General features: G+C 42.9%; 1 protein-coding gene across 6 annotated transcripts in view; it reads left to right on the top strand.

The window, feature by feature from the left end:
- The window catches only part of ank2b (ankyrin 2b, neuronal), a 1,291,078-nt gene that overhangs the window by 1,141,529 nt on the left and 129,316 nt on the right, over positions 1-20,233 (top strand). For all 6 annotated transcript variants that reach the window (XM_070871180.1, XM_070871178.1, XM_070871177.1 and 3 more), the window contains 6 exons: positions 2,882-3,036; positions 5,227-5,438; positions 5,598-5,802; positions 12,595-12,691; positions 14,352-14,580; positions 15,310-15,435. In XM_070871180.1, the coding sequence (XP_070727281.1) occupies positions 2,882-3,036; positions 5,227-5,438; positions 5,598-5,802; positions 12,595-12,691; positions 14,352-14,580; positions 15,310-15,435 (1,024 nt within the window). The remainder of the gene's footprint in view (positions 1-2,881; positions 3,037-5,226; positions 5,439-5,597; positions 5,803-12,594; positions 12,692-14,351; positions 14,581-15,309; positions 15,436-20,233) is intronic.

Here is a 20,233-nt window from a genome sequence, read left to right as displayed (position 1 = left end):
ATCTATTTGAATTTTTACCATTTGACCTTTAATGGGGTAGGTAGCCATAATCTTGTTAGGATACTTTCTGTCAGCTTTGTCCTTGATTGTGCGATCAACTTTACCAAACATCTTTAACGTCATGACTTCAAAATCAGAATCACAACTCTCTTCATATAGTGCATGAACTTCTGGCTTGCCCTTATATTTAGGTTATGTGTAGACTTCTGCCTCAATCCATTCTGCCTACACTTTTAAGAAAAGTGATTTAGTTTGCCGCAACTTGTGCAGGTCTTCCCATATGCTGTGCATTTAATTTTTGACAGCTCATGTCTTTTGCCACAATATCTGCAATTGTTTGTGAACTCTTTGTGAACTCTTTCTTTGTGGGTTGGAGTTTCTGTCTGACAGCTTTGACATCTTCAGAGTCTGCTTTAGTGAGCTTCATGGATTTCATTTGCGCAACTGTGGCCTCTGAAGCTTTACAGAGCATCACACATTTCTCGTGTGTTCGGCTTGATTCTTGCAACAGCCTCTTACGCAGAGTTTTATTCAGATATTCCACAGACTATGCAGTCTCTGATGAAATCATCCCTCAAATTGCCGAAATCACATGACGCTGCTAGCCTTCTCACTTTCACGAGATATCTGTCAAACCGCTTGTCCCCTTGTATACAGTTGTTAAACTGGTACCGTTCATAGATGATGTTGATTTTATCTTTACAGTGCTCTGCCCAGAGTTTCAAAATAATCTCAATTTCCTGCTTGTCTTCCTCTGATTTGTAGGGAAGATTATTATAGATATCTAGGGCATCGCTGCCAATCGCAATGATATACATTGCAACCCTAACTCTATCTGGTTTTTCCACAATATTCATGATAATTTCATAGCTGTCTCACAGCTGTTTGAATTTTTTCCACTTGGCTTTCAAATTGCCAGTCACCTGCAATGGAGGTGGGAGAGGAATGTGCGCAGGAGTTGGCACTGTGGTGGTCATGTTAGCTCGCTACAGTTTAGGACTTTGAGTTTGTCACATACATGTGTACAGTTCAAATACCCAGAGGACTAGAACAAGTCTAATAGTTGTTATGTCTGCAATTACCATCAAATAACTCCACGAGGCCTTGTACTGTGAGTAAGAGGTGTGTGACTTTAGTCCATTTAATACGACTGTAAAGTGAGGGGCAGCATGGCAGACCGCCTTTTACATGCCCCAGCACACCTGGGCAGGTAACCCCTGGGGCCTCCAACAGCAACGCCCTCAGGTGGTACATCGTACATAGTTACATAGTGAATATAAAGAGTTTATATACATGACAATAGTAAAATATCATGGCCATGTAATTGTAGAAAAAGTTTTTCAATCGAAGCTCTACAATAATCTATGCCACTTTAAGTTTACTTTACTTATGCCTCTAGATTATTTTACAAGCTTATGACTATTAATCACCTTTCACGGGTCCATGCATGATGTGTAAGAAGCATGCTCTGCACTGCACTGCTTAACATCGATTTCGATCGGCTCGAAAAAACCTTACAGTTCCAATATTTTGGTCATAGATGCATTCGACGAAAGATCGGAACCCACTTCTGACACCATGTATTTTATAGTTTCTTCAACACTCTTAGTTCAACTTAACTCTATTTATTTGGGAGATCTCAGACAGCCATGTGGAGTTTTAAAATGGCATTCCTTCCAAGACCCCCCTTTCAATACAGCTCCCCATACCTCCTAGCTAGAGGGCGCTATACATTATATCAATCTTAGCTGGAGGGCGTTATACATTATCTCGTTACAGTCGGGGGCCGGAGGGCGGGATGCTGGAGGGAGGTTGAAACATGGAGGGGTGATTGGGGACTCGAGGAGGGAGGTCAGAAGGCTGGAGGGTTGATCGGGGGCCCAAAGAGGGAGGTCAGAAGCCAGAGGATGATCGGGGCCTGAGGAGGGAGGTCAGAAGGCCAGAGGGCAATCGAGGGCCTGAGGGGGGAGGTCAGAGGGAGGGGGTTTGGTGGGGGTGGAAGGGTAATCGTAGTCGGAGATCTCGTGGGGAGGTGTTGGAGACCTCGTGGGGAATGGTTTGGAGGCCTAGTTGGGGCTCTGAGGCATTGCGGGGGGGAGGTTGGGGAGAGATTGGAAAAATTGGGGGTGTTCAATCGCTGGGGGATTGGCAAGGCAGAAACGCTGGCTCCAGTAGGTAAGTGGAAAGGCACATATCTCCCGGATCCAGCAGGCCTCAGATCTCTTTAGCTGGTGGTTCCCTGAGGCTTGGGAAATCTGCCCGCCCACAGTTAAATTTAAAATGGTAGTTCACCATGAGACATAAAGCCTCATTATAATATTTGAATTAGCAACCCACCTCCTGGGAGCGGCTTGGCTGCCGCCCCCGCCCCCCCCACCCGCTCCCCCACACCGCCTCCGATAAAACCAGAAGTAACTTCCCACCCGACCCCAACCCACCCATTTTTTGGGGTTAAAATTCCCCCCACTAAGTCTGACCTGCTTGAACGATGAGCTCTATCACCTGACCACAAAGCAGTCATAGCAAAACTCTCAAAATGAATGAGCACAGCCTCCTAGTAGAATAGTTTCTGTGAGAAAAAGGAGAAAAAGTACAAATTGAAAAGAAAATATATTTTTAAGTATTTCATTTTGAATGGTAGAATGGACCTTAATTGATGCAACATATTTCATAGACAGCTAGATCGAGGTAATGTGGCACTGAGACAAACCCTGTATTACCTATTCAGTAGTCTCCATCCGATTATCTTGCATCCATGTTGGAAAATGAAGGCCAGCTCACTTTGTTACAGACTATATAAAATTGGTAGAGAGTGGCATGAGACGTGCTAGAATGAGGTCCGTTTCCACATTTTACTCATTTCTAACTTTTGGTGTTTCAGGCCTGTGATTGTGGAGATTCCACACTTTGCGGCTGTGCGTGGGAAGGAACGAGAACTGGTGGTACTGCGCAGTGAAACTGGAGAGACTTGGAAGGAACATCAGTGTGACTATACTGAGGAAGAGTTGAATGAAATATTGAATGGGATGGATGAAGGTAACAATCTTTTTGGGGTGAGGATGGTCGGGGTAGGAACAATTAATGAAAAAACAAAGGGCCATTGTAATGATCTCATGACATATTCAGGTAATCATGGGTCTAACATGCACCCTACCTTGAAGATTGAGTCGATCTGAAGTTGTCCTTGTTTGTGGCCTGGTTTAGGCCTCACCTTTTGGTTTTATTGGGAATAGCTGAAGTAATTTGTACTTTTTGAAACAAGTGTGGGTGCGAAAACAGAGGGATACAACAATGCCAATGCTGGTGCTGCAGTTGGAATATCCTACATTGGTCAGTTATTTGGAAAAACATATGCAGTCACAGTTTCTCTTATTCCATGTGAAATAATTCCATTTATTTGAGCCGATAATAGTATTGTGCCTTTCACTATAAATAGTTCTCTTTTCTAAATTCAAAAATAAAGAATATTGGAGTGTTTATTATAACCATATTATTTTTGGCTGACATTTTTTTTTTACATTGAGCTTTTAAAATCTAGATTGATCAATATTCTAATTTATGGTTATAAAGGATTTACATACCATTTTTGTACGGCTAGGTACTGTTGAATAAATTATGATCGCTCAGTTGTATCACACAAACAGCACAATTACTGTTTCTCCCACCATGTAGATCACCAGGCATTGTCAGATATTAATGCAGTATCCGCTTGTATAATATTACTGCTCAACCTAGGGGGCCAGCCAGTGTTGGTGTCTGCAGATATCTTCACCAGGTGAACGTTAGCACACCTCTTGATGCCTTCTCTAAAGTTGCAGTCTCAATCGTCTTAATCACACCAGCAGCTTTGGTTCTTCTCATCCCCAGCCTTCTCTAGAATCACACCATTCATTGTCTCTCGAATCCTCGACACACAATCTCCACCACTCGCAGCTTATACGTACATCCTGTGTCTGCACTCAGCCACCAACTCTGCAGATTTCAGCAGGCTTCTTTCATGTGCTTTCTCTAACCTTGTCTCCAATGGACCTGTCAACTCTACCATGTTCAAGTTTGGAGACTGCAGCTGCTTACATATATTACATTTACTCCTCAGAACTAGTATATTTATCTTTTAACTGTAACACCATCATTGGCATTGTTAAAGAGTAGAAACTACTTGGGCTATTCCCAATAAAAGCCAAAGGTGGGGCCTACACCACGCCATAAAACAAGCACATCGATTTAATGGATCCAAATAAATTCTTAGAAATATGTTCTGAAAAGAATGTATTTTAGTCATTTAATGATTATGGCCTGGAATTTACTAACAAACAGTGTTTGCTGTTATTACCCCTTTGTTACTGGCCGCAACTTCAGGATTTAGCATATTCGCACCCTAACGCAGAAATCCTGAAGTTGCAGTCAGCTATTCATTACTCTGACACTGGCAGTGTTGTGCCCCCTGTCCAGACCCCCACCACCTCCTGTAGCCAAGAATCAGTGTAATCAAGGAAATCAGTAAAACTGACGAAAGCTTGGGTTTTGCCAGGGTAATATTGCTGTTAAATACCTCATTAAAAGTTAGGCCTTGTTGGATTAGGTGTAACTGGGGTCTTAACAGCATATTGACTGCTAAACAAATGTTATGACCCTGAAAAACTAATTTAAATTTTGTGGTGTGTCAAATTTCTCCATAGTGATGAAAATTGCAATTTTTAAGAAACTTGAAATTTTAAAAAATATTTTTTAAATATTTGCTCATATTTATTTCAGGTTTACTTTTTCCCCATGTGAGAAACCCAGTCTTTGTTTTGCACTCTAACATTTTTTTTAAAGTCTTAATAAAAAGCAACTTCTTCACTTCCTGGTTCTGAGTCTGTGAGAATTTTGCATTGTGATTGGCTGCTTAGACAGCTTGTTGAATGTCACAACAGCTCGCGTTAAGAAATCCTCATTATTCGACACTGATCTGACTTGTGCGTTGAGAAAGGCAAACTTCCCGCACAGAGATTGTGAAATCTTTATGGGTAGCTTTCTTTGGGGCCAGTGGCGAATGCCTTTGCTTCACCACTGATTGTAAATTCTGAGCCTATGATTCCAGTTCAGATTTCTATCTCTACGACTTTTGGAAATATGTTTTCTTTTTAAACAGAGATCTCTAATCAGTGGGATGTAAATTTATGATTAAGTTACACATCTTAAATAGAGAAACTGAAATGACTGTGTTTTCTTTACTGTTTGCAGTGCTCGACAGTCCAGAGCAACTTGACAGAAAACGTATTTGCCGTATCATCACCAGGGACTTCCCACAGTACTTTGCAGTCGTGTCCAGGGTCAGACAGGACAGTAACTTGATTGGACCAGAAGGGGGTGTGCTGAGCAGTACTGTGGTACCACAAGTTCAGGCTGTCTTCCCTGAAGGAGCTTTAACCAAGAGGATTAGAGTTGGCCTCCAGGTAACCAGTCTCCCAGAGTTTGAAACAAAGTACCATGCCTGGTACCAATTAGTAAACATGTTTATTCCTATAGTAATAGGGAATATTAATCCACTGTGTTTTATAGATACTATTCCATAAAAAGAATATTCATTGTTTTTTTAATTTATTTATGTCCAGGCCCAACCAATGCATATTGAGCTAGTCAAGAAAATCCTGGGTAACAAGGCAACCTTTAGTCCAATAGTCACTTTGGAGCCGAGAAGAAGGAAATTCCACAAACCTATTACCATGACAATTCCCATTCCTAAATATTCTACCGAAGGGCTGATGAATGGTTATGGTGGAGACACTCCAACTCTTAGGTTACTTTGCAGTATAACAGGTAAGATATAAGTAGTTGGTTTTAAATCGTGACACAAAGGCTTAGACTTTTGTCTTCACTGCCTGAATGGTAATCTGGTGGAGCGTGTCATTGGCCTGTTAGAGAATCCGTCTGAATTTCATTCCGTTGAAATGAGAATAACATGAACCTATTATTGACCACTGGGATATATCATTTCCAACCCTTCTCCAATCTGACAAACGCATATTTATCCTAATTCTTTTGGTTGAGATGTAAACCAAGGCCCCGTCTGCTCTCTCAGGTGGACGTAAAAGATCCCATGGCACTATTTCAAAGAAGAGCAGTGGAGTTATCCCCGATGTCATGGCCAATATTTATCCCTCAATCAACATAACAAAAACAGATTATCTGGTCATTCTCACGTTGCTGTTTTTGGGAGCTTGCTATGAGCAACTTGGTTTCCACGTTTCCTACAACAGTGATTACACTCCAAAAGTACTTCATTGGCTGTAAAGCGCTTTGAGACGTCCAATGGTCGTGAAAGGCACTATATAAATACAAATCTTTCTTTACTTTGTTTCCTGTCCATCAACCAACTTTCTATTCATATTGCTACATTTTCTCTTACACCATATGCCTGCATTTATTGAACACCTACATAAAATTCATATATACCTCACCTCCTGCATTTGCTTTATTTAACCAATCAATGATTTTTTCAAAATCATCTTCTAAATTTGTCGCTGCAACTTACTTGTAACTCATGAATTTCTCAAGGCCCACTAATGTTACCTTGAATTATAGATTTTAAAAGTTGCCCACAACTCATGTTAGCTGAAATTATCAGATTTACCCTCCTCTCCATTCTTGAACATAGGTTTTACATTAGCTATTCTTCATTTCTCTCAAACAATTGTTCATATTTAAGGGAGATTGAAAAATTGTGACCACAGCCTCTGTTATCTAAGGCATATAGAATCAATTCCTTTTCTACAGTTATCTTTAATAACTATTGAATATCCTCCTCTAATACATTGTTGCTTCCACCATTATTTGTAAAAACCGATGCAAAATATTTATTTAATATCTCTGCCATGCTTTCACCCTGAACAATTAGACTCTCTTCGTGAGTTGGATATTTTTCCTCGCCCTTCAGCTCCCAATTATTTTTGCTCCGCGAGTTGCTTGAAATGCAAATTGTTAATGGGGCATCTGGTACCTCCTGAATGTCAGGACCACTGGTCTGTCTCCTTACCCAATGAAACAAAATACAGGAAGCAAGGAAATTCCCTTCTGGGCCTCCAAGGTTTAGTTTCATGTCAGGACAAAAATCATGTCATTAACAGGATCCTAATGTCATGAATTACCAACCCTAAATGTCTGTGGCGAGATTCATTTGATACAGCAATTTCTTGACACTCATGGGGAAATTAACGGCAAGATCCCATTTTGGGGAGGCTAATGGCAACTCATGATGTTTCTCTTCCTCACCACAAATTGCTAGGTTTTTTATGCACTGTTAATCGTTGTTGTTACTTACTGCAATTTCTGGGCCAATAAAAATTTCCATTTATATTATTTGCTGTATGTTATACTTGGCTCAGTCTTGTCTCTGAGTCAAAAGGTAGCGGATTCAGATCCCACACCAAGAACTTGAGCATAAATTAGGTCGATATTCAGTGCTTCCCTGAGGGAGTGCTGTACTGTTGTGGTCTTTTGCATAAGGTGTTAAACTAAGGCCCTTTCTGCCCTGTTAGGTGGAAACAAAAGATTCTCAGTAATTTTTGTCACACAGGCACAGGGACTATGGTGCTTGAGGTGGATGTAAAAAGATTTTAAAATGGGCATCCCATCCCGCCTCCAACCCTCCCATTTCCAGTTTGAATGGAGGCGGGTTGGTAGGCGGGTGACCAGCCCACTCCCAGGAGGTGGGTAGGTCACAAAAATATTTTAATGAGGTTGTGTGCCACCAATTTAACTTAACTTTTAGTTTTTACGCTTGCAGGCCTGGTTTCCCGGGCCTCGGGAAACCTGGCTGCTGAATGGAGGCATGAAGGGCCGGATCCAGTAGGTAAGTGGCTTTACAGCACTGCTCGTGGGCCAGGAGCTGCAGGAGTGCTTCCCCCAACTCACCAGGCTTACCTCCATGCAATCGAACCCCGGTGATCGGCCAATGACGCCCACCCCCACCACATGTTGAACTTCTCTCTGCTCCACTCCTCAGCTGCTTTCCCACCTAACAGCCAGCCAGACTGTCAATCTGGCTGTCTGTGGTCAAAAAACCTGTTGAAAAAATTTAAAACAGGTCCTGCCTTTAAATTCGGCAGCACCTGTGGGGAACCCTCCTCTCATATATACATTCAATGTAACAATCAAAAACATTTTGTGACATACAGGACATGTTTCAGTAAGTCGGCATACAATGGCAATGGTTCATTGTTTGATCCCTGAGTCTTGCTATCACTTATGGAGATATTGGGCAAGCAAAGACATACTCTGGATCACAGGAGATGCGAAGTTTGCTTAAATCTGATCTTGAACCTGAATAAAATATCTCGCCTAAATACCAAAAGTTCTACAGTGTTCATGGTCCAGCTGAGCTGCCTCACTATGTGTCTACCTCAGACTTGAAACATATTACATTTCTCTACTGACTTGACTGCATCAAGCTCAATGAGCTTCACTCTTCTCGACCAAAATCACCTGCTACTATAGGATTATCCTGGATGGCAAACATTAACACAGAGTCCTTTTCTCGACTACCAACTGTCTCCTCATCATCTTTGTGGAGGTTATCCACTTTGCCAGGAAAAATAAAAAAGCAAATTATTATTTAAATGGAGAGAGATTACAAAATGCTGCAGTACAGAGGGATTTGGGGATCCTTGTGCATGAAACACAAGAAGTTGGTATGCAGGTACAGCAAGTAATCAGGAAGGCAAATGGAATGTTGGCCTTTATTGCAAGGTGGATAGAGTATAAAAGCAGAGAAGTCCTGCTACAACTGTACAGGGTATTGGTGAGACCACACCTGGAGTACTGTGTACAATTTTGGTCTCCTTATTTAAGGAGGGATGCAGTGGAGGCAGTTCAGAGAAGGTTCACTCGGTTGATTCCTGAGATGAGGGGGTTGACTTATGAATAAAGGTTGAGTAGGTTGGGCATATACTCATTGGAGTTTAGAAGAATGAAAGGGGATCTTATTGAAACATATAAGATACAGAGGGGCCTCGACAGGGTAGATGCAGAGAGGATGTTTTCACTTGTGGCGGAATCTAGAACTAGGGGGCATAGTTTAAGAATAAGGGGTTGCCCACTTAGAACTGAAATGAGGAGGAATTTCTTCTCTGAGGGTTGTAAATCTCTGGAATTTTCTGCCCCAGATAGCTGTGGAGGCTGGGTCATTGAATATACTTAAGGTGGAGATAGACAGAGTTTTGAACGATAAGGGAATGAAGGGTTATGGGGAGCGGGCAGGGAAGTGGAGCTGAGTCCAAGATCAGATCAGCCATGATCTTATAGAATGGTAGAGCAAGCACGAGGGGCCAAATGGCCTACGCCCGCTCCTATTTCCTATGTTTGTATGTTCCTTTCCTCCTACAGCAAATGTGAGGATCTCATAATCAAGATAAATACCATCTGTTCAGCTACGTCTATTACTTCCCCCTTCCTCTTGCTCTATTAAGCGAAACGCACCTCCCCCATCCCCCCCCCCCCCCCGAACCATCACCTACCCACTCTAGTCTTTTTAACTGCTTAGATTTATCCTATCTCCCCTCATGCTCTCTCCAAGCTAATATTATGCATGACATCTAGCCCCTTTTCCATTGACCCCATTCTCACCCAGCCCCCTTCCTCAAGCACTGTCCCCTATACTTTCAAAACCATTGTGATCACCATCCTTCCCAAAAAAACTACCCTCAAACACTCTACTCACCAAATACTATCCCATCTCCAACCTTCCTTTCTTCTCCAAGGTCCTTGAACTATGTCGTCTCTCAGATCTGTACCCATGTCTTCCACACCAGGCTGGTAGAATCCTTCCAACCAAGTTTCTACCCCATCCTACAGCACCAAATCAAAATTTTCTTTGACAATAACTGTGGGGTATTTTCCCTCTCATCCTCCTCAACGTCTTTGCAGCCTTTGGATACGTTCGACCACAGCATCCTTCTTATGCGATGCTCCTCCGTTGTCCAGCTTCGTTGATACCTGGTTCTCCTCTTACCTAATCACATAGCCAGATTATATTTAGCAGTAGCTTTTCTTCACATCCCCACACCATCATCTCTAGAGTCCTCCAAGGATTCACCTTTGGCACCTTTCTCGTCCTCATCTGTATCATCAGTTTCCAATAGCACCCACCTCTACCTCCCCACCAACTCTCTCAGCCCCTCAACTGCCACCATACTATCAAACTTATTGTCTAACATCCAGTCTCAAATGAGCTGTAACTTCCTCCAAATAAACATTGGCCCGAAAATTCCGGTCAGAGGCTTCCCGCAATTGCCTTCCCACCGGAGATTTTTTACGAAATTACCTGGTGGTCTTGGAGGCGCCCTGGATTGCGGTGGGGAGGCCTTCTCTTCCCGCGCTGTGAAGCGCGCTCCATTCCAGAGGGTTCCGACGCAGAAGATGCAGTCACGTGTGACTGCTCAGCCAATCAGGTAGGTACTTCACAGGTTCCCATTAATAACAGAGACTTGCATAACTACAAGTTCTCAGTGCTATTAATGGGGAAAAAAACACATACTAATAAAAAATAAAAAACAGACCTCACATAATTAAAATTAAAGTTAATATAAATGCCTTAGGAAAAAACAATATATTTCCGATTTTTTTTTAAAGTTTTGTAATTCGGGTTAAAAATAAACTTACCTTAGTGAGCAGAGTTTTTAACAATATTGTGTTTGAGTGTTTTTAAACAGTTGCGCCTGTAAAAGTAGGCTATGCGCCTGCTTTTTCAGGCGCAAGATTTTTGAGGACATTTGCTGGGCAAGATAGCCGGAAATCCCGCAATATTGCCCTGGCAAATGTCCTTGCTCCCGAGATGTCTACGATCTGTCAATCTCCAGCTTGACAGATCGGAAAAGCCAGTTTTCAGTGCATGCACATTGCGCACTAAAAACCGGCATTTCCGATGCCTTTCCGGGTCCGTAGAAACTTCGTAAGGGCCCAGGACGTCGGAATTTCTACCCCATTGAGAAGATGGAAGCCAATGTCTTCGGTCCCCACGCCACTGACTCCATCCCCCTCTGTCTGCAGTTCCAAGCTGAGCTTCCATATCCTCTCCATCACAAAGACCACCAATTTCCCTCTCTGTAACATAACCTGTGTTTGCCCTTACCTCAGTCCATCTGCCATTGAGACTCTCATTACATGCTTTTGTCATCTCAGAATTCAATTACTCCAATTCTCCATCCTCCAAACACTTCAGCTGAAAAGCTCTGTCGCCCTTATCCTATCCCACATCAAGTCCCACTCGCCCATCACCCTCATCCTCCTTGATCTCGATTGGCTCCTGGACCCAAAGCCTCAAATTTAAAATTTTCATTCTTGGATTTAAATCCTTCACCCTCCCTATCTCTGAAACCTCTCCTCCTCCTCTGCTCTGTTCCTCTGACTCCATATTCTGTGCATCCCTCTTCCCTTCATCATAAGTCTCATTCTCTGGAATCCCCTCCTGAGACCCCTCTGTATTTCTATCCCTCTCCTTCTTCAAGACTTTCCTTAAAATTCACATCTTTGACCAAGCTTTTGGCCACCATCCTAATCACTCCTTCTTTGACATGATGTATGTACTTCCTCACACCTCTGTGAAGCACGTTGGGTCACTTTTCTACATTAAAGATGCTATATAAATGCAAATTACTGCAATAATAGAACAAATAGTCACCATTTTACTGAGTGTACCTTTCTGTAAACTTTATGTTGAGGATATACACCATACTTTTATCAATGTGCAATCCAGTGGATTATTTTTTTAACATTTTTGAAATAATTTTATTAATGGAAAGTTAATTGTTAAAAATACCAGATTTCCTGCTTCAATGTGTAATCAGTTTTCTTGTAATGATTGGTTTCTTGAAATAAAATGGAGAGAGAAAAAAGTAAGTTATTAATGGAAGGCAAGAGTTTTGCCAAGATTAATACAAATCCAGACTGAGAGTAAATTGCTCTGGTGCTAAAGTTAGCAAAAAAGTAAGATTAACATTGTAAATGGGCAAGGAGCAACCAACGTAAGGATCTGTAATGAGTCTTAAGATACAAAATGTAGATATGCTCATTGAAGAGATTACCATTTAATTGTATTTAATTTTTTTTTAATTCGTCCATGGGGTGTGGGCGTCACTGGCAAGGACAGCATTCATTGCCCATCCCTAATTGCCCTTGAGAAGGTGGTGGTGAGCTGCCACGTTAAACCAAATTTGAATTGTTTAATAGTTGATAGAAACAGTACTAATTTAAGTATAAGGAATTTTAAGTCCCATGGATCGGTTAAACATATACTCAATTTTTTGCAAATGTTCAATACAAAATTGCTATTAAATATAATTGATTTTAATTTTTCACTTTAAAGTGCAATTTATTTGGCAATTTTATAAACTTCATAAATGTCATTTACATTATGGCTTTAGCCAATTTACTAACATTTAATGTGGGTACACTTATATTTCAAGTTGTGTTGATTCATGAGGATCCTCCTTCCCACTCCAACATGTAAATACACAGTACAGCAAATCTACTCTGCATGTACTTAGTTTTCTTGTGTCTGAAAAACAGATTTTTATAGCTTTGGAATAAAGTTTATGGCTTTGCCTTGCTTTCTAGGTGGAACAACACCAGCCCAGTGGGAAGATATAACCGGAACTACACCATTATCATTTATCAATGAGTGTGTTTCCTTCACAACAAATGTGTCAGCTAGGTAAGGATTTTTGAAAATTTTAGAGCCATGTGCCCATGATTTCCCAAGATGCACTGGATTGTAGAACGATTGCAAACGCGGAGTTGCAATTACACTAAGTTAGGTAGCACAGTAAATAGTGTGGATGGAAACAAAGTTGCAAAAAGACATGGATAGATTAAGTCAGTGGACAAAACTGTGGCTGATGGAGTTAAATATGGGGATGTGTGAGTGCATCCACTTTGGATGTAAGAAAGATAGATCAGAGTATTTTCTAAATTGTGAGCAGCTAGGAACTGTTGATGAGCAGAGAGACTTAGAGGTCCATGTACAGAAATCACTAAAAGCTAGTGGACAAGTACCAAAAATAATTTTAAAAGGGAATAGTAATGGAATAGCAGCCTTTACCTTAAGGGGGCTGAAATGCAAGTTATACAATAGTTATATAAAGCTCTGGTTAGACCGCATCTGCAATACTGCGTTCAGTTCTGGGCACCGCACCTCAGGAAGGATATATTTGCCATGGAGGGAGTGCAGTGCAAATTCAACAGACTGATAACGGGGCTAAAAGGGTTATAAGAACAGAAGAATTAGGAACAGGAGTAGGCCATCTAGCCCCTCGAGCCTGCTCCACCATTCAAAAAGATCATGGCTGATCTGGCCGTGGACTCAGCTCCACTTACCCGCCCGCTCCCCATAACCCTTAATTCCCTTATTGGTTAAAAATCTATCTATCTGTGATTTGAATACATTCAATGAGCTAGCCTCAACTGCTTCCTTAGGCAGAGAATTCCACAGATTCACAACCCTCAGGGAGAAGAAATTCCTTCTCAACTCGGTTTTAAATTGGCTCCCCTGTATTTTGAGGCTGTGACCCCTAGTTCTAGTCTCCCCGACCAGTGGAAACAACCTCTCTGCTTCTATCTTGTCTATCCCTTTCATTATTTTAAATGTTTCTATAAGATCACCCCTCATCCTTCTGAACTCCAACGATGATGAAGACAGGTTGCATAGACTAGGCTTGTTCTCTTGAGCGCAGAAGATTAAGGGGTGATATAATTGAGGTGTATAAAACCATTAAAGGATTTGATAAGATATATAGAGAGAAAATATTTCCTCTGCTGGGTAGTCCAGAACAAGGCATGGCTTTCAAAAGGGAATTGGATAAATACCTGAAGGAAAAAAAAATTGCAGGGCTACGGGGAAAGGGCAGCTGGAGTGGTCTTGCAGAGAGCGGCATAGGTTTGTTGGGCCGAATAGCCTCCTTCTGTACTGTAACCATTCTATGATTCTATGACCTTAAAATTAGAGCTTGGCCATTCAGAGGTGATGTCAGGGAGCACTTCTTCGAACAAAGGGTAGTGTATATCTGGAACTCTCTTTCTCAAAAAGCTGTTGAGGCTTGGTCAATTGAAAAATCCAAAACTGAAATAGATAGATAGATTTTTGTTAGGTAAGGGTATTAAGGGATATGGAACAAAGGCAGGTAAATGGAGTTGAGGTACAGATCAGCCATAATGTAATTGAATGGCGGAACATGCTCGAAGGACTGAATGGCCTACTCCTGTTCCTATGAATTGTCACTTGTATTCAGTCCCAACCTATTTGGTACTCTACTCTAATGAATAGCAGATAGCTGACTGAGACTGAATTAAATGTTTTTTGTTTTGTTTGTTTGCAGGTTCTGGCTTATAGACTGCCGGCAGATCCAAGAATCTGTCAACTTTGCCACACAAGTGTACAGAGAGATTATTTGTGTACCGTACATGGCCAAATTTGTCGTTTTTGCCAAATCACTTGATCCAATCGAGGCGCGATTGAGATGCTTCTGTATGACAGATGATAAGGTGGACAAAACATTGGAACAGCAGGAAAATTTCACAGAGGTTGCAAGGAGCAGGGATGTTGAGGTACTGGAACAGTGAATTAGTTTAATGGGTAGGCAGCCCTCTAGCGTACTGGAGGAGTATGCCAAGGTCTGGTCTGGACCTCACTCCCTCCAATTTTGGCACAAGAGAAACTAAAACAAATGCTGGGTGCAGTGAATAGAGAAAATTAGGGGTCAACGCTTATGGATGTGTAATCCTCTCCGTGCAATTTTCCTCTATTCACTGTGCCCAGTGATTCAATACATCAAAGCACAGTAACAGGAAAATCTGCCCCACAAGCACCATTTTACAAAATAAAACCTGTGGCATTACTTCACTTTAGTACATATGTAATTACACTCATTCTTGAAATCAACAATTTTTGTAGAAGTTTAATCAATTCTCTCTGATTCAATACAAATTTATTCAAACTATATTATGAATCAAGACAGTTGTTAAAAATTTAGTTTAAAATGGCAGTCTATCTGTATGAAGACTCAGTTTGATTCCCTTCCAAACATACTTCAATTTCCTAAGTTTACACAGAGCTCATGTTTATTTTAAGTGACATCTAATATTACACATTCAGTACAATGATTTCTTGCAGCCACCCTTGTTCTTCTCCCCCTCCAATTCTCCTTTAACCTTCCCCTCTCCCCCTTCTTTCCTAACAGAGTAATAAAAGCATACAGGGTAGAGATCAGATGAATCAGAAATGCTTTACTAATGGAGGCAAGAATATTTTCATCTGAATCATCTGTGTTTTTGTAGGTATTGGAAGGCAAGCCGATTTATGCTGACTGTTTTGGCAACCTTGTACCCCTCACAAAGAGTGGACAGCACCATTTGTTCAGTTTCTATGCTTTCAAAGAAAATAGACTTGCACTGTTTGTCAAGGTACAGTAAATCAAGTTATTGTTTATGCTAGTACGTATAAGGAGCATGTAATATGTCAAGATATGTTTAGACTTCATGCTCATCCATTTTATTCCTCAACTTTCCCTCGAACTTCTCAAAAGCTTTGAATCACGGTTGGAAGCCATTTGCCCTCCAGTATCTTGCTAGAGTTACCACTGAACATGTGTGGGCCCAGATAGTGAGCATTAGTCGGTTATTTGACCACAAGGAGATGACAAACATGAATCTCTGCTCACCCAACATCCACACAAGCATTCTTTCCAGCAGATGTCACTGGATAGCTGTCTAAGCAGGATCCTTGGCAGATTTTTCCCTTCCATAACCCAGGGCAAAATGCTCAATTGTAACACCTTTGTAGCCCTGGCTGAAATGAGCTAACTCTGTAGAGACCGAGGGCGGGGGGGTGGGGGGCGGCAGCGGATACAGAATTTGCGTACTGTCCCGGTTGGGGACGGTAACAGCTGCGAGGCAGGACTTTCTGCACCAGACGCGGAAGTCCTGCACCGGCAGCTAAATTGGAGTTACCGCCCCCAAGAGGAAGTGGAGCGCAATATCGCGCGCAACACTTCCTCTCAGGGGCGGGACTGGGGCGCCAACATCAAGAGTTTTCCAGCACTACATGGAGAGGCGCATATCGCTTGTGGGAGCACAGGGCCCTCTGTTTTCATTAAAGGGGAGGGCACGCTGCGGACTCTGCATTAGGGAGAAGAAGCCGCCATTATACCTCTGCGGAGCGGGGTGCCGTGGCAATAGCCCGGCACGGAAGCGGAGTGCTGGGCTGCAACATCGCGGCACGGACCCCGCGATTTGAAGAGGGTAAGATCGCGACCAGCAAGTCTGCCATTTTGAAAAATGTCAGTGCCATACCTCCCCTTTAATTTTTGGCCTGCAAATGGACTGAAGCCCGGTTCGCGACCCGCGAAACTAGATCAGATATTGCCCGTGAAAGCCTCACTGGGCACTACCAAATTTTCGCTCTGGGGCGAAAACCAGCCGCTGCGCACGATGATAACGTTGTAATAGCCACCGCAACAGCCCGGGTCGCTACCATATAGCACCGCCGCTGAATATCGCGGGAGTCGGTAGTGGCTCTGCGCCCCGGACGAGAAGTCACTTGTACCCCGTTAGCACCTGCTAATGGGAGGCGCAAACACCCCGAATTTCTCCCCCCAGGAATCCCACCTGGGACCATTTGGTCTGTATAGCTCTGCCGCTCATTGGACAGTGATTTATCATCTAGCTTTTATCATTTTTCAAACAACTAAATTTACTTGATACTAAAAAAATTAAAAATAAAGAAAATTTTTGTTAACTTGACAGATATTTCTTGCGAAATCTGTGGAAATTGTCTGCATTTTTGTGGAAGGTTATGAACAAAAATTCCATAACACCATAAGGATTTTGGTTCCAGTTCAGTAACTACTTGATGTGCAGAAACCAAACTTTTAATTCCATGTTTAAATTAGGTAAAAATGATTTAAAAGGTTATTTAATAATTTCTTCTTGGCCACTTTATAATGACACTGAAAATTAATTTGACCTCCATTTTAAAAAATGTCAGTGCAGTACCTCCCCTTTAATTTTTGGCCGGCAAATGGACTGAAGCCCGGTTCGCGACGCGCGAAACTGCTCCCTGCCAGTCTTGCCTAACCCACCCCCTGCAATTGGAGACTCTCCCACGAGGTCTCCAATCCAAACCCCCCCCCACCCAGGCTTCCAATCCTGCCACCCAGGCTCCCCCCGCCATGTTCCTCTGCCACCTCAAACTGCTCCCTGCCAGTCTTGCCTAGTGTTGTGGTATATTACTCTAGTTCCTGGTCTGGTGAAAGGAAGCATGTGACCTAGTTATAATGGGCTTAATTTGAACGGGGAAGGCAGGTTAGGGGCGGAGAGGCTTCAAAACGGTCAGGAAACGCGGGAGAATGGGTTTCCTGCAGGCCCTGCCTGCTGAATTTAATCACAGGGCCTGATTTGCAAAGGAAGTCTCTGTTTCCCACCTGCAGCCAGCCAGAGGAGGATTGGGGGGTGCAGAGGAGGATCAGCAAGGGAGGGGGGGCGATCTGAAGACAATCAGGGGCCAGGGGGTGGCCAGAGGAGCGGGGGCAGGGGCACCGGAGCCAGCACGATGAGAGCCGAAGGAGTGAGGAGGTGGGGTGGGGAGTGGTTGTCAACAAAGATCGGCAGTCGGAGGAGTGGCTGGGGGTTGGGGTGGCAGAAGAACATGGCGGGGAAAGCCTGGGTGGTGGGGGGGGGGGGGGTTGGATCGGAGGCCTCGTGGGGGAGTCTCCAATTGCAGGGGGTGGGTTAGTCAGGGAGCCCGGATCCAGAAGGTAAGTATTGAGGCACTGTATCCAGCAGTCTTCACCTTGCACTGGCTGGTGGGTTTCACAAGGCCTGCAAAACCCGACGAGCTAAAATTAAATTAAAAATGGAGGTTAAAGCAGAGGCTTCCAGCCTTTTTATAAGAATTAAATAGATAGCCCATCTCCTGCCAGCGGATTGTCTGCCTGCCCCGTCCTACCCCCATTAAAACTTGAAATTGGAAGTGGGTTCAGATCGGGATTCACATTTTTAACACTTCAATATACCACATGCCCCAAAGCATCCGTTTTTTAGGTTAAAATCCCAATGAGTCCATCCACTCTCTGGTAGTCTAGTAGGAGTAGAAATTGTATCCTTATAATAAAGGGAAAGGAAAGCACTAGTGGAGGTCATGCATCTACTCAATTCCTGTTGGTATAATAGGGAGCAGAAGAAGTGATAATAAATCTCATCAATCTCTGGTAATCTTGTTAGGTGGAATATGAACTTATGGTGGTATATCCATTCAAGTCCAGATGTTATCCCTGATCCTTTGAGTTGGTGAAAAGAGATGATACAAAATTGCATGGATTTAAAGTAATTGGTGAAAGGATTAGAAGGGAATTGAGAACTTTTTTCACCCAGAGGGTGGTGGGGGTCTTGAATTCGTTGCCTGAAAGAGTGGTAGAGGCAGAAACCCTTGTCACATTTAAAAAGTACTTGCGATATGCACTTGAAGTGCTGCAACCTACAAGGCTACGGACCAAGAGCTGGATTAGGCTGGATAACTCTTTTTTGGACAGCATGACACGATGGGCCAAGCGGCCTCCTTCTGTGCCATAAATTTATATGATTCTACGTTTCCTAATTGGCTGCAGGAATGTGACAGCCTGCAGCTCTCCTATAGGGCTACCCACCAGGACATCTACGGAACGTGGTCACATTTCTGTGTATTGCAGAGAAGTTAAACAACTGAAAGATCAACCCCTTATGCCCTTTACCTATCTTTAATAGAGACCGTAAGATTACTTCTGCACAACTCCAGAACTTTTATCTTACAGCAAAGTCTCTACCTAGAGGGACAGAGTTCAGTATTGCTGCTGTCAGTACAAGCAACCTCATACTGAGATCTCTGATGTACAATGGAAGCCGTAAATGTCACAATATAGAGCGGAAATTTCTTTGGGAAGGGGTACCAATTGGCCACTGTAACTTCGGCAGAAACATAGAAAGTAGGTGCAGGAGTAGGCCATTCGGCCCTTCGAGCCTGCACCACCATTCAATATGATCATGGCTAATCATGCAACTCCAGTACCCCACTCCTGCTTTCTCTCCATACCCCTTGATCCCTTTAGCCGTAAGGGCCATATCTAATTCCCTTTTGAATATATCTAACGAACTGGCCTCAACAACTTTCTATGGTAGAGAATTCCACAGGTTCACAATTCTCTGTGTGAAGAGGTTTCTCCTCATCTTAGTCCTAAATGGCTTACCCCTTATCCTTAGACTGTGACCCCTGGTTCTGGACTTCCCCAAAATCGGGAAATTTCTTCCTTCATTTAACCTGTCCAATCCCATCAGAATTTTATATATTTCTATGAGATCCCCTCTCATTCTTCTAAATTCCAATGAATATAAGCCTAGTCGATCCAGTCTTTCTTCATATGTCAGTCCTGCCATCCCGGGAATCAGTCTGGTGAACCTTCGCTGCACTCCCTCAATAGCAAGAATGTCCTTCCTCAAATTAGGAGACCAAAACTGCACACAATACTCAAGGTGTGGTCTCACCAAGGCCCTATACACCTGCAGTAAGATCTCCCTGCTCCTCTGCTCAAATCCCCTCATTATGAAGGCCAGCATGCCATTTGCCTTCTTTACTGCCCGCTGTACCTGCATGCCTACCTGCAATGACTGATGTACCATGACACCCAGATCTCGTTGCACCTCCCCTTTTACTAATCTGTCACCATTCAGATAATAATCTGCCTTCCTGTTTTTGCAACCAAAGTGGATAACCTCACACTTATCCACATTATACTGCATCTGCCATGCATTTGCCCATTCACCTAACCTGTCCAAGTCCCCCTGCAATCTCCGAGCATCCTCCTTGCAGCTCACACTGCCACCCAGCTTAGTGTCATCTGCAAACTTGGAGATGTTACATTCAATTCCTCCGTCTAAATCATTAATGTATATTGTAAATAGCTGGGGTCCCAGCACTGAACCTTGCGGTACCCCACTAGTCACTGCCTGCCATTCTGAAAAGAACCCGTTTATTCCCACTCTGCTTCCTGTCTGCCAACCAGTTCTCTATCCACGTCAATACATTACCCCCAATACCATGTGCCTTAATTTTGCACACCAATCTCTTGTGTGGGACCTTGTCAAAAGCCTTTTGCAAGTCTAAATACACCACATCCACTGGTTCTCCCTTGTCCACTCTACAAGTTACATCCTCAAAAAATTATAGAAGATT

Source organism: Pristiophorus japonicus, chromosome 2 (assembly GCF_044704955.1).
Source record: "Pristiophorus japonicus isolate sPriJap1 chromosome 2, sPriJap1.hap1, whole genome shotgun sequence".
Lineage (NCBI taxonomy): Eukaryota > Metazoa > Chordata > Chondrichthyes > Pristiophoridae > Pristiophorus > Pristiophorus japonicus.
The sequence above is the reverse complement of the archived record's forward strand: the minus strand, read 5'-3'. Positions and strand labels throughout refer to the sequence as shown.